Source organism: Nestor notabilis, unplaced genomic scaffold (genome assembly GCF_000696875.1).
Source record: "Nestor notabilis isolate BGI_N333 unplaced genomic scaffold, ASM69687v1 scaffold14602, whole genome shotgun sequence".
In the NCBI taxonomy this organism is placed as follows: Eukaryota; Metazoa; Chordata; class Aves; order Psittaciformes; family Psittacidae; genus Nestor; species Nestor notabilis.
This window is the reverse complement of record NW_009918814.1, coordinates 35,101-49,846: the sequence shown is the minus strand read 5'-3', so window position 1 is coordinate 49,846 and position 14,746 is coordinate 35,101. Positions and strand designations below refer to the sequence as shown.

Genomic DNA, 14,746 nt, shown 5'->3' with positions numbered 1-14,746 from the left:
CTATGATTCTGTGATTCTATGATTCTATGTTATCACTCTCATTTTCAATGCCAATATTATTCAGTCCTCAATACATGAAATTTGCAGAGCCACAGAGAGGTATCAAGTTGCTGCCGAATGTCTGCGCAAATCGGAACCACCTGTGTGTTTCGGTGAGTACTCACCTTGTAATTTCCGGCGATGGAAGCGAGGAGACCCCAGGAAACTGTTCTTGATTGAGTTGAGCCGTGTCCTCCATGGCATTCCTCCAATGCTGGGGCTGGATGGTGGTGTTGGATTGGGTGTGCCTGCTGGGCTCTCCTTTGGCGTATGGACAGGTGTCCCCTTGGGGGTAGGGAGGGGACTTCCCCTTGGAGAGGGGTGAGGGGTGACCTGTATGATGGGGATAGATTTGGTGCTTGGGTCAGTACTAGAAGGGAGCAATCTAACAGGAGACATAGGGTTGGTCTGCACTTTAGGAACAGCCAGCTGTGGGTTAAAGCCGGCAGCAGGTGAGCGGCCCTGAGCATTCTGCACAGGGGTGTTCTGGGAAGAGGGGGCGCTGGTATTGCTGGTAGGGAGTGGGTTGGATTTAGTAGACTGGAGTGGTTTTTCAGCCAATTTGCTCTTGGATGGCAAAGTCTGCGTCTTTGGGTTGGGCTGAAGTGCTGGCTTTGGTTGGAGTACATGTCCAGGCCTGGAGGCGTTCCTACAAGCATCAGGGTCCAAGGAGACTTGGGGTCGGGGAGAGAAAGGGAGGTCGGAGGTCTGAGGGGGGATGAAGAACTTTCTGATAGGCTACGAGACAGACGCGGAGTGTCCATGCACATCAAAAACAGTGAAATACGCATAGAGCGGGCGAGCAGAGAAAGTCAGAATAAAATCCATTTGAGTCACAAAGATGCACCATGTCACAAGGAGACACAAGAGATGGAGGTGAAGAGGTAGTGGGGGGGAGGGATTTTGCAAAGAAACGAAAACAAACAAACAAAAAACAAAAAAAAAGACATGCAGTTAGCTGGGAACACAGCATAATCAACAACAGCAGCAGCGGCAGCAGCAAGAACAACAGTGTCATAACAGGCTTCATCATATTAACCAACCACGTGTCAGCAAAGGAAAACAACAGAAAGAAAAGTAAAACAAAGAAAAAGTAAAAAAAAAAAAAGAAAAAGTAATCAAGAAAAAAAGAAGAGAGAAATGCCATCTCTCTGGGATTGTTCTGATTGCCCTGCAGTGAGAGAAGCAAGATGCTGTAGGGAGGTGAGGAAGGGGAAGAAGAACCACTGAAGCCACAGACAAATTGAGATGTGCCAAGAATGGGACCACCTCTTTCAGCTACAAGTGCCCATATGCAAACCCAGGAGAGAGATGAAACTCAAAACAGGTGTGTGATACATACGGAGTGGTAGGCGATACACACATGTTACTGCACACACCAGTCAGAACCTCTTTCCTTCCTCTTTACCCCTGACTCTGGCTAATGCACACCTCTGTTGCAGCCACCCATTGCAGAAAGGGGTTGGAAAGTGAGAGTGATGCCATGTGGGCATCGAATCTTCTACCCTGACCTGGAAGGTTAAACCGCTCAATATTCACTGGGAGGCTTCAGAGCACACACCTCCATGAGAAAAATGAAAACTCACATTGGTGTTTGATTTGTAAACAGCTACAGCAAAAACTTCAGAGAGGCCTGGCAAATTTGTTTATCTGGGAAGAAATGATACTTCCCATCAGACTTTATGCTTCTCCTGCAACATTCCTCATTGCACTGAAGGACAGCTTGATAATCTGAATTTCCGTCATAAAGTCACAGCAATATTTGCCATTAAGTCCCAATTCTTTGGAGGAGGTGGGGTTTTGTAAGACATGGTTTAAAAAGAAAAAGACAACCAAAATTCATAATCCATCACTGAGTTATCAAAATGGGATTATGATGTTGGGGTTTTTTTTTTTCCCAAAAAAGAACATTTAGCATGTTAGAGGCATTTTGGGAAACTATTCATATGCCGACAGCGAACAGCAATACACAAACTGGGGAGAATAGAAGCCTTTTAAAGGGATATTAGCAAGCTAAAAATCACATTTCAAACAAAACAAATGTCCTTACAAAACATCACTGTTAACACCTTAGATTATAAGTACTGGTAGCATTGTAAAAATAGAAATCACTATCCAAGATCTTTAGCTTTGGTCTACACTCAGATTCTGATTTCTATAAATGATTACCTATTATGAGTTATCACCATAATATTATTACTATTATTATTACTATTAGCATAAAAGCTGTAATCAAGCACTGTCCAGACATTTTACATACACGTAAACATGCCTCAAATCTCAGTCCCAAGTAAGCACACTCACTGGTGAGTTTACTTTCTAGGTTTGATGGATTAGCACAATGTTGCCAGTACATCATTACATCAACACATCGGTATTGTTATTAGGATTGTAAAGTTAACTGAATTCTGCCATGTAGGTAAATTCTGATCATCAATGAAAAAGAAGTGGAAAGGATGAGGAAAGTGGTTAATCTATGGAAGTCACTATCAGCATCTGATAGCACCAAAGGATACAAGTCACATAGCTGACTGACAATGTTTCCTTGCCGTTTTTGTATCTTATGTGTACGATGGTTCGAGAAACAAATTTAAAGAAGTCAAATTCAACTCCCACTTAAGCCATTTAGAATCTGAAGAGGCACCCTTAAGTACCACATTTTTAGTAATGAAATAAAGCACAAAAATACACAAAAGTCTACATTTCAGCTGGTGCAATGGGGAACACTATTAGCAAGATCTTGTGAGATTTAAGAACTCTTAGTTGCTGTTGAATTCAGATCCTCATAGAACTGAACCTAAGCAGTGCATATAGTGAAAAGTGTATTTTCTTTTTGAAGTATGTTCTCTTTCAATAATCTAAGGTGCTATTAGAAGCATAGGTAAGGACATTAAAAAAACCCAAAACCAAAACAAAACCCACAACAATTTTTATTCCAACATTTCCCTTTAAGCCTCAAATTTGACCTGCCTTAATATTGTTATGATCTGCTGAAAATGCCATCTGGTTGCTAAATCCCTTTGAAGACTATTTGATCAACTGCCTGTTAAGTAAAAATGGTAAGATATAGCAACTATGGAACAGATTTTGCCATCCTTATTCTTTGATGTAGTCCTACTGAGATGTCAAAAATTGATCCCAAGAGATCAATTAATGAGATCAAGATTTAGGTTTGCTGCACTGGATGCTTATTTTGTGCAAAACCTGTTTCTATTGCTCTTTTTCAGTACATTTTGCAGTGGCATAAGAGTTCTCAGACCTCTCCTTCATTCTACTGACATCCAGGAGTCCCAGTGCAGAAACAAGGAAATGGATCTTCACTGTTTCCTGGCATGTTAAAGACACAGAGGAGATCACAAACACATTTATGCCAGTTGCAAAACAGGGCAACAACTGTTAGGAATCCAGAATATGTTTCAGAAAATAGTTCAATCAAGCAAGGAAGTTTTACTAGCCTATAAACTTAGACCTGAAAGTGTGTCTTTATGCATAAGAATTACATACAATGTTACTGGAGAATTACGATTTTAAATGCTTGGAATACTGATGTTATCTTCATATACCTAAGAGCAGATCCATAGGTATACGTGGATATTTTCCAAAGACACTGGGCCAGATAATTAGAAAACATGGATTTAAGTCTTGAAGTGACTAAGCTGACCTTGTCAGACACTAGGAATACTATTATCCCTAAGGAAGTTTCCAAGGAGAAGAAGGTCTCTGTCATTGCACTTAGAAACTGTAGTAAGTTTGCAAGAGATATACTATTAGGCAAGTTTTGTTCTAGCTGAGTATCAGTATTAGTTGAGGACTGGTATTTAGTTGAGTGCATGTCAAATGACAGGAATTTAGTTGACTGCATGTGACTGTAACATTTATAGGGGCTTGAGTTCTTGTCTTAGTTAGTCAACTTACTTTCCTTTTAACTTTGCTAGCCCTCAAATTTGTGTAATTTATTGTCTCTGACCTTCTAATACAAACTATTCTGAGGCAAACAGAATGAAGCCTGCTGGAACTGGCATGGTTTGGTGCTCTGCTGTGACCTGATTGAAGGTAGCTGTGAAATGGTTCCTGATACTTGGTCTGAAACCATGCCATATACAGACCTCAGCTGGACATGGCAATGTTTAGTAACAGCAACATAATTCTATGTGCTTGAGACTGAAAAGGGCAGGGGCACAGTGAGATCCCTGCTAACAGTGCAGGGAGTATGTACGAGAAATTCTTTGCTTGCATTTGTAAATAACATTTCCCTTGTTACCCATGAAAATTTACAAGCTGCTAAGAAAAAACAAAACATCCCAGCTAAGAGCCACAGCTCTGGAGCAACAGATGTCAAAAAGCGTCAAGCATGTGTGAGTGAATTGGACCAACAGATCTTGAAGCAGCACCACTTACCCTTGGACTGCTGAGAGGACTGGTGGAGAGCCCAGACGATGCTCCGCTGATTGAACGAGACCTGAATGGACACAATAAGGAAAACAGCCCTCAGAAAACTTGGACAAGTAATAACCCTGAACACCAGCCACCATAGGCACAGGCATGAAGTGAGGAGGAGGAGGGAGGCTGTCACTGGAAAAACACATGACTCTTTCTGTTCACTACTCCTACATTTTTCAGTTGTCCCACCCTCAAAACAAAGAAATACTGTTGCTCAGGGAGGATACTATAATCCATTTTCATTAAGGGAGTTGCTACCTTCTTTTTGGTCATCAAGCCCACAGAAGCTACTATGTCTGACCTGTGCAAGCTGAACTGCTGAATTCAAAAGGGACTGTCAAGACATTCATGTTGGTGCTGAGAATTCTCTTCTGCACAGTGCTGGTGGACACAGAATGTCCTCTGTCATGAGCAACATGGAAAAGCACCGTGTGTCCAAGGCACAAAGGCAGGGGATTCTTTGAGATATTAAGAAAAAACCCCAAGTCTCCATGACCCAGGCACACAATCATTTCCTATGTGATGACTTCCCACTGAAATCAAAGCTCACATTGGCTTAACCCTTTCCAGCTTCTCACTGACAGATTTCACATCTCTGCTCTCCAGTAAGAGATGCAGTTGCACTAAACAAGCTGGGTCTTCTCTATGGATAATGAGTTCTGCTGTTGTTGATGACTTTACTAGTATCAAGATAACAGCCCAGGTGCCCTCAAAAAGGGCCAGTCAAGGGAGAATAAACTGTCCTTCTATTTGCTGACAAGGTCACCTATACTGTGATGCTCTTATGCTTTCCAGCAAAGGCAACCTATGAAAAATGACAGGAGTAGACAACAAAACATACAAATGTGCTATGCTAAATGTGCTGAAAGGGCAGACAGGCCAAATGCACAAACATTTCAGCAGCAGCTGTTTCTAAGAGGAGGGCTGCCCAGCAGAAAAAATATACCTCTGTGGGACTGTAAATGAGTAAGCCCCAGAGGCAGCTGCTTTCTATCCTTTCTAAACAGAAAGTTGTACTGAAGACTGAAACATCTTATAGGAAAGGACTTGGCTACGAATCCAGTTGTTCAACAACCACCATGCAACATGTTAATACAGCAAACCTACCAAAGTTTCACTAATAGTAAGAGCCATGAAAGCAATTACTTGCCTTTAGGTAACAAACATGAAAAGGTGAAGTCCTGTAGATGCTTGGAAAACAGTGCACATGTGTATGTGAATAGACATGTGTCTGCATGTGTGTGCACACCCATATATTTAAAATGTATGTAGGTCAGATAATACCAAGTTATACATAAGAGAATATAAAATAAAATAAAAAAGTTTCTGAAATGGTGTCACAGACATGCTACTAAATAAATTTTAGTAGTAGAATTATTAAAAAATATGTGAACTGCGAAAGAGGAAATATTTCCAAAGAAAGATTAAGTTACAACTGAACACAATGGCAAGTCCTGTTCTCTCAATCTGTATCCTCTGCAGAAACTACTCACTGATGGTTTTCTATGTATCTCATTGCAGTTTGTCCATCACAGCAAGTAGGTGAAACCCAGAAGCCCAGTCTCAGCATGTTTTTGGTTTGTTTTTTTTTTCGCTGTGAAAATTAGTGGCACTCATTCTATGCAGAAACTCCTCACTTTTGTTTTTCTTTGTACCCTGCTGCAGTCCGGCCACCATAGTGCAGAAATCAAAAACTGGAAGCTCAGTCTTGGCATTCTTTTGCATTAGATTAAACCTAAATTTGTCCCATCACAATCTGGGGCTCATAAAGGTTTATGCAAAGTTATTTCAAGGGGAGAACTGTCTGGTCCACTTTTGAAAGGCTGTTTTATGAACCTCTCCTATGACTGAAGTAGCTGAGTGCAACACAGATGTGTTGTGCATATAGGAAGTCCACTGAGTTAAAATCTGCCTTCTATGAGTCATCAGGAAAAGCTTCTTCCAAACCATAAATTACAAGAGGAGCCTAAAGATTATCTTGGACAAATGTAAAAGGCATTTAGGTGCCCAGAGATGCAGTTAAACACTTACTTAGGAGTTAAACTCCCGCTAGGAGATGTTCCCACCAACTCTTAATTGTGGTGGAAGAGTCCTCTCTGACACTCACCTGAGTTCCAGGATACTTGATTAAAAGCTCCAATCTGCTATTTCCTTTTTGCAATCAGGTGTTTCCAATAGTCCTGAATTCTCCCCTCCCAACCCCTTTGCCTCCTATTTTTTTACAAAAACAATCACGCATATGGAGGGCAAAACATGGCAGGCCCCACCTCCCAACTCCCAGTTCCTTATTGGAAGCAATATTTGAAAAAAAGTTGTTGTGTACTGTGTTTTCATCCAGCCTAGGAGCCTGAGGTGGGGGACAGAAGAGAGAGTTAGTATGAAATCCTCCTGGAAATGCATTCAGTATCCACATGATTGCTATTAAACAAGCTTTATTTCTGCTGCTGATTTTCATGCAAAATACTTAAGAAGTAAGGTAGGCCCTATAGCAAGTTTTAGTTTGTCCACACTGGAAATTGTATATAGGAGCAGTGGAAAGATTTTAAAGAATACTGGGTCAATTTTAAGTGCTGGGGTGAAAAGAGGGATGTACATTTTCAAAGCTTTTCCCCTTTACCAGGCAGTGCTGGTATGGGTTATGACGCCAGACTGAGGAGATCTTCCTTGTATCTTCTTCAATTGAATAAATCTCCCATAATTTACCTTTACATATGGGACATAGTTCCATAGCTGGATATAAAAACTCAGTACAATGGCAGGTTCTATACTCCAGTACAAAAATGCTAAGAAGCAAAAATGACAGATTTGTCCCTCCCATCAAGATCATCTCAGCTGGGAAATGCTAGAATTCAGTTTTTTAAAAAACTACCACATGCACTGCTCCTGTATCTCAGAGTGGACAGAACTGGGACAGGGCCAAAAGAAAGTAATGAAAATGCTGCATTATGCTGAAATGCTGTAATGAAAGGACAGAAAGAATTTAAAGTTTTATCCCTCTCACCAGAAAATGAAAGTATGAGGCCCTACAGGCAGGACATTAGTATGGCAGACCCTGGATGATCTATGGGTGGAAAGAGGAGAAAAAATGTGACATCATCTTATCTCTATGGTTATGAACTACATTTATTTGGTGGGAAATATCTATTAGCAAGTAACTTCCTAGAAGTCTCTACAGGCATTATATGTCATTGGAAGTATTAAATCTGTAAATATTCCAATAAATAAAACAATCTGAGAAACTACAAATTTAATGTGTGACTCATTTTGTTCTGTGATTTGCATTGCTGTATGCTTGGGCACTAACTCAATGCAAGCCATCAAAAAGTTGTTAAAAATACAAGCAGAAAAGTTAATGCAGTTGCTCAGATAAAGAGCATTCCCTCAAACAGAGCTGCCAGATTTAGAGACCCAAGAAGAGACTCTAGTCCCTTCCAAAGTGACATAGTTGTTTTGCCAAACCTGGAGGGATAAATTAAAAAAAACCCCACAAACAAAAGCATAAGTGAGTTAGACCTAATGTTTAGGAGGAGGAAGATGTAGAAGGCACTTTAAACGTAAGGTGGGCACTGAGACCATTGCAGGCTATTCCTCCCATCTCATAGATTGACAATAATCTGGAGACGTCTGAGCTATGAAAGAGAGAGGCCAAGGACTGAAACGAAATGTGCATGTGTGGGCTATAGTTTGTAGATATGATGACTGTGTACCTTATTCAATCTATTTGATACTTCAATGTATCCAAATTAAAAGGTCCTTTGTTTTAAAGTATTTTTTTAACTCATTTTAGCCAGCTGCTGTCAGAGGGAAAGCCACATGAAGCCCAATTCATGTTAGACTGGTGGTCTCTAACTGGTGAAATTGAAGAGCTAGAATCCAGTTTACAGCTGGTTTTAGAGACCTGCAGAATTTCTTGAGAGCTGGAAGAGGTGAAGTGCTGAAGCCTCACACTGCTGAGGTGTAGGCAGAGAAATACAAGAAAGAAAAGTGCAGCTGACCTGGTAAACATACCACACATATAGCACATGTACAGAACACCTCTATATAGCTCTTCACTCAGATTAATTTTCAAGTGCTTTAAACAATGCATCTGCTAGCACACACCAGTAGAGTATAAAGACTTCACAGCCAACATTAAACATTTGGCTCAGATTCAGCATTTGTTTCTGCTTTGAATAACCATCTCACAGAAATCTTTCTTATAATCAAAGGGGAGTTTGGTTGCAGTCCCATCAGAACTTGCTTTCATAGCACAGTTTTACCAGGATGCTGAATACAGCCTCTTAGCTGGTCAAGCTGGAGCCATGCTTCCAAGAAGGAGAGCCTGCAGCATGCATGCAGCGTGCAGTAATGCATTAGACTTGTGTCCCTGGGTGAAATGCCTTAGAAATTTTGAATTGGTTTGATTCCATTTGTAGTTTTGAAAGTCATTCTCAACCTCTTGCTTGCTTCAAGCATAAACTGGGTGGAATTTGATACTCCTCTTTGCTTGCTTACTCAAATAAACCAAAAAAATTCTGAAGTATATTTCAGGGTATGAGACCCCTGAAAATGACCTGAATTAATACGCAATAGGTGAGCAGTCAGGCACTCTGTGTCAAAAAATTTCAATACTACTACTCTTGGGTGTCTAAAAGATACAAACTGTGCTTCCTTGCTCCTTGATCTAGGGAATATGAATAGAACATCTTTGGTGCTCCTGTCTTACAGTCCCAACCTTGCAAATAATACTGACTGTAACAGCTTTTTCTGGGAATCCTTATACTTATGTCAGGAGTTCTACTCAAGGTAATAACTGCTCATAAGATGAAACCTGACAAAGAGTACAGAGAAAGGACCGCAGGTGTTGGTAACGCACCTCTTCTTCCTTTCAGCACACGCAGAGGGTGATGTTGAACAGCACCACCTTCCTTAATTGGCCAATTATACTGAAGTTCCATTTATAAATGGTTTAGAAAGAATTAATAAATAGTAAAGCACACTACAAACATGAGAAGTAAATGTTACTGGCACTAATTAGCTTTCTCAGTATGTACCCTCTCAATAAGCTTTTGCTGTAGTCTGTAGTGATCTATTACAGTGTCTTTATTAAATCATTTATTAATTAAATATTCTCCTTCTGTTACGTATTTATAAATGGAACTTTAACTTGAAGTATGACTGCATTCCTAGTTGTATCTATATCCTCTATTGAAAATAAAGAGCTTTGAAGACGTATCTGTCTCTAGGGCCATCTGTTCACCTCTTAAGAAAACATATACTAAAAAGAGAGGGAATACCCAGCATTTTTTTAATAACATGGATGGGATTCAGCTTCATCTTAAAAAAAAAAAAGGGAGAAAAAAGGATAAATTAGGATGAAAATTAACTGAAGAGTACCAAACAGATACAGAAAGCGCTAAACAGAGAAGGGGGTTTCATTCTCAGAAGGTGTCCTGGTATGTGCACAGAGCCTGAGGATAGCTCTCTGTGCTCACAGACATTGAAACGTAGAGACAAACAAGAGAATTAAAAAGAACCCAAAAGTAAATATATGGAGTGTGACTCCAACATAAAGCACACAAACACACACAAAAGCACCAAAAATGCTTCTTCCCACATCTCTCTCTCTCTCTCTCTCTCCCTGCTGTAAAGCCTCAATCACTAAAGTGTATAAGCCTGTAGTGTATTTCTAAAGTGCAAATGAAACGTTTCTCTACAAGATATACAGGTCCCACAACAGGAAAAATCCAAAACTAGAGCTTACCCCAATGGATCAGCACTCGCCATCCTCGGAAAGGGAAAATGAAGAGAGAGGGAGAGAGAGAAAGAAAGAGAGAAGGATGTGGAGGCAGGCGGAAAGAAGAGTAGGAAAAGCAGAGTGAAATACTGTTAGGAGTACTGAACGGTCATAATTATTGCCACCGGTGCCTACGTCTTCAGAGACCAGGAACACTAGGGGGACAGTTTCATTTACCAGAAAATAACTTTTGTCCTGCTTAGAATATTGCAGACACATTGAACTTTGGCACTGGGGAATATGGAGAGGGACATACTAAGGCTGCAAAAAAAGAAAATCCCAGCCAAATCCCAATTAAAGCAGTCAGCAGAGCAATGGGGTCCATACTTCATGCTGCATTTCTTGTCTGCCTCTTAGATAAGGCACTGTTATATCAGACTGTTATCAAGGAAATTGTTCTTTTTGTCCCCAGTTTGCTCAGTGTAGTGTCCCTCTGTCCCCCAAGCTGGCCTGGTAAGAAGTACTTTTTTTTTTTTTGCCATGAATGAACTGTGAAACATATTGGTTATTAAAGCATGCATTTCTGAGCCAGCTTGGGAGCCCAGGGTACAGGATTGTAGCTCAAGCTGTGAATCTGCTTTGATACTAGCTTATTAGTCATGATGGCCTTATAGTCAGGAATTCAGATCAGCTAGAACATACCAGCTCAGCAACCCAGCACTTATCTCTGTGGATGCCATCTTATGCTCCAGGATCTCATTTTTCATTTAAAATAAATTCAGTCTCTGGGTCTTAAAGGTTGCAAAGAAAATCTTTCAAATGTGAATGGAGAATAAGTCAATGCTGTGCTGAAAAGAGTCTGAAACAGCAGCTCTAAAAGCAGAATGAATCTCTGGCATATTGACTTTGAAGCCTAGTGACAAAAACTTCAGTAGTCTTAATTTTTCACTACTAACCAAAGCATTCAAGATCAAAAAGAATAGTCAGGTTATTAAGTTTTCAGGTGTGCAGGTAAACAAACTCAGGGAAGTGTCACCACCTTTTCACATTAACAAAGATTAGATTAGAAACAAACAAAATAATCTGGTGTTATTAAGCCAAATTGTTTTCAAGTCAGATGCAACACTTTTTTTCCTCTCCATCTCTTTCTCTCTCTCATTCTCTCCATTTTCAATAACAGGCTCCCAAGCTGCCAAAGCTACCCCTGGCTGGGTGAGGAAAATCCATTCTCCACAAGACAGTCACCAACAGAAATACCAAATTTAATATATGCCCAGTAGATTTCACAGTTTACTGCTCAGTGCAACTAGCCATGCTTCTGGTCACATCAACATTGCAAATACTGGGCTGAGCGACGCAAGGCAGTTTTGAGAAAAGTTAAAATTAAAACATAGTTAGAATAGAAAGAAAAAGCTGTTGTGCTACACATTGGTAGAGAAGTGGAAAGAAGCATTACAGCAAGTTCTTTTCAATGTGTTTGAGTGACACTCCATTTGTATTTCAGCCTGGAGTGCAAATTTGGGAAAGATCTAATTCATATATACACAAATACATGTATATGTATATATTTAGGGACAAACGCTGTCCTCAATTGTGCCTGTACAAATCTATCTACAGTGATGTAACTGAGAAGAGCAAATTGACACCCATTGCATATTGGAACATGTGTGTATATTTATACAGAAAATACACCCATATTCACACATGCAGAATATTAAAATGTAAATAGAATGGGTGCAAGAAGGTTGTTTAATTTTTCTTTCAAGTCATTTTCCCAACAGGGAAGGCACTGAAGAGGTTAACAAAGAGAATGAAAAGCAAATTGACAGTCGGGTAAAGGAAAAGGGAATGAGGTTTAAAAAAAATGAACAATCCCAGGACACAATAGACCCAGAAGCGCAGACATGTGCATTCCCTACAATACTGAAGCAAGTGAACTACGGAGCTGCAGCAACCCAGATACAGAAGAAGAGAAGCACTGAAAGAGGGGGTGAAAGAGAAAGTCAGAAAGAAAGAAAAAGAAAGGGACAGTGGCCTCAGCTACTAAGACAACCATGTGCATCTAGAGGGAAGGGACCCTTAAAGATGCAGTATTCCTTTAAAAAAGACATCATAAAGTTGGATAATTAAATACTGGCCAAAAATTTAATGGCCACCATGATTATCTGACCCCATTTTGCTGGGGTTCTCTTTGCTGCCTATCGATTCCTTTTATGTGTCTGTGCGCAGATCCAGAATCCAGGTCCTCTCACTTTCCCACCACTGAGGTCCTTCATCTAACTCTTAAAAGTGGGAGGGAGGTAAGACCACAGTAAATGTGATCCTCCAAAAATGAGCTTGGTCCTTCAATGAGAAGGACCCTGGGTAAGCCTCGTTCGGTGCTCTAACCTCCCCCTGCTGTACTCTGAAAAATATCACCTTTGAGAGCGAACACAAAACACCCATGTGTTTCGGTGGTTACTGGAAGGTCATTTCTTCTGCTCCTAACACAGCTGTAGCAGTTACTAGAGAAAGAGGGACAATGAATGGTGCTGGGAACATCTGCTGAAAGACCCTTCTCTTGTCACAGATAAAATTTCTGCACTTCTCTTACTGGACCTGACTTTTAACTACTGTGGAAAAGCCCATCTTCAGAGTAGCTTCAGACTGACTTTTAATGTAAGAAGTGCATGTTCAAGAACAGAACTTCTAAGGTGAAGCAGAGCAAGGAACAGGAATTTCTCTGCCTATAGTAACAGTTGAGGAAAGCCCAGCCACTAAAGACTGTATAACCACCACTTCTTCATGGCTGCAAAACTTAGAAGTTTCTAATAGTTCAGGTCCAATATTTGTTCCTATCTTGGGTGCTTTACACACCACAAGGCACAACCTCTCCTGCAGATGCATGATGTTCTTCATTGTGGCAGGTTTGAGAGTTGAAACACTGCCCACACAGGACTGCCTCAACCTGCAAAAGGCCGTAACAGGAGCTGTCCCTCATGCCTATTAAAAGTCTCCTGAGGCTTAAATTCAGATTTATCTCTAAATATAAAGATTTCTATTAAAAGGGAAAACAGAAAGAATAATGGTTTGCCAAGTCCACAGGTTCCTTTAAGGAACCCACTGCTTCCCCCTTTTTGGATCATATAGAACACTCCTAACCTTTGGGTAAGGTAAATGTTTGTCCAAAAAGTATAAGGATTACATTTTGATGAAGAATTATCCAATTGAGATGCCAGTTTTTAACATTAGAGAAAAATTCTCTTCTCCTAAGACCAAAATTTTAGGAACCAGACGTCCACTAAAAGCCTTCCCAAAAGTCTAAACTGTTTTTTTTTTTTTTTGTTCATGGATCCATATGAGTCCACTTAAACTCACTAAATCTAGTGACCTGCATGTCCTCCATTGTGCCTCTATTCACAGTTGGGAGTTATCCTTTTTGTCATTCTTCACCATCTGCCACTTGAACTGCTAGATCGGAATCATCCTCCAAAAACTATCTTTGACCATCTTTTCCTCTTGTGTTCTCTGGTGCAGCCAAGGCAGTCTTAAGGAATTTGTCTCTTACCTGCAGGCACTTATTATTTTGCTCTGTCAGACACGATTTCCAAAGTTTCCTACCACTGTTGGCTCTATTTCAGTTGTGCTGCTGTTTCTAGTGCTGGGGGTGGAGCACTGTGGGCTTTCCTAGCATTTTGCATTCCAATCCTTCCCAAAGCAGTCTTAGCAAGTATGTCTTCTACCCTGGGCATGCTCACTCATGGCAGAACTGAACCAGAACTAGCAGTAGGGTGAAATTTTAGAGGAGAAAACACTGGTACAGTCACAGGCTGCATTGGGGATAGCCTCAAATGAATGTTACTGTACAAAAATATGTATAGTGTGGGGCTGTAAATATCCCACCTTCTTTCTTTCTGTCTAAAGAGACAACAGCTATGCCCCCACACAGAGAAGGTAAGTACTGCATCTTTAAGGTCTCAGCAGTGAGGTAGAGGAGAGGAACATATTGTCAGTGTTTATACCTTTCTTCTTTGTTGAATTTGGGATTGGCTTCAGAGATATCCAGGCTTTTACTGAACATTGTTTTACTATGGCAGGAACAAAGCGAGAAAACAGAGTTACTAGTGTGGACATTTATAAAAGAGAGTCACCTGAAGCAATGCTGGACACCCAGCCCCCCAACCCATCCTCCCCTTTTTAAGCAATGCTCTAAAAAACCTTTCTTTTACTTTCCAACTATGTCTCAAGCCTATACAGTGCTGAAGTTCATCATCTCCCCCTGACTTATGAGGTCTAAGATTACTTCCCCCATACATACTTGTAATCCCTGCTCTCCTTTACCCAATTGAAAACCCAAGTATCATCTACTTTGTTACATTGTCTAGGGAAAATAGAACATGCCTGAAGGCCCAAATTGCAAAGCACTCATTACTCAGACTTTTCTAGAAGACCTCAACACTAAGCACAATCTGGGAAAAGGTTAAAATCAGACCATAGAGCCTCTTAGAGGAATAGTAACCCATTCTGTATTCTAATTTGTAGGGTCCATTACCACTTACTCCCAGCTCTCTT

At 40.5% G+C, this 14,746-nt stretch overlaps 1 protein-coding gene across 1 annotated transcript in view; it reads right to left on the bottom strand.

Annotated features, from left to right (window-relative positions):
* Positions 1-164: 164 nt before the first annotated feature.
* The window catches only part of LOC104402130 (serine/threonine-protein kinase BRSK2), a gene marked incomplete at both ends in the record, with an annotated part of 40,996 nt that continues 26,414 nt past the window's right edge, over positions 165-14,746 (bottom strand). The window contains 2 exons of the mRNA XM_010009919.1: positions 165-372; positions 4,438-4,498. Of these exons, the coding sequence (XP_010008221.1) occupies positions 165-372; positions 4,438-4,498 (269 nt within the window). The remainder of the gene's footprint in view (positions 373-4,437; positions 4,499-14,746) is intronic.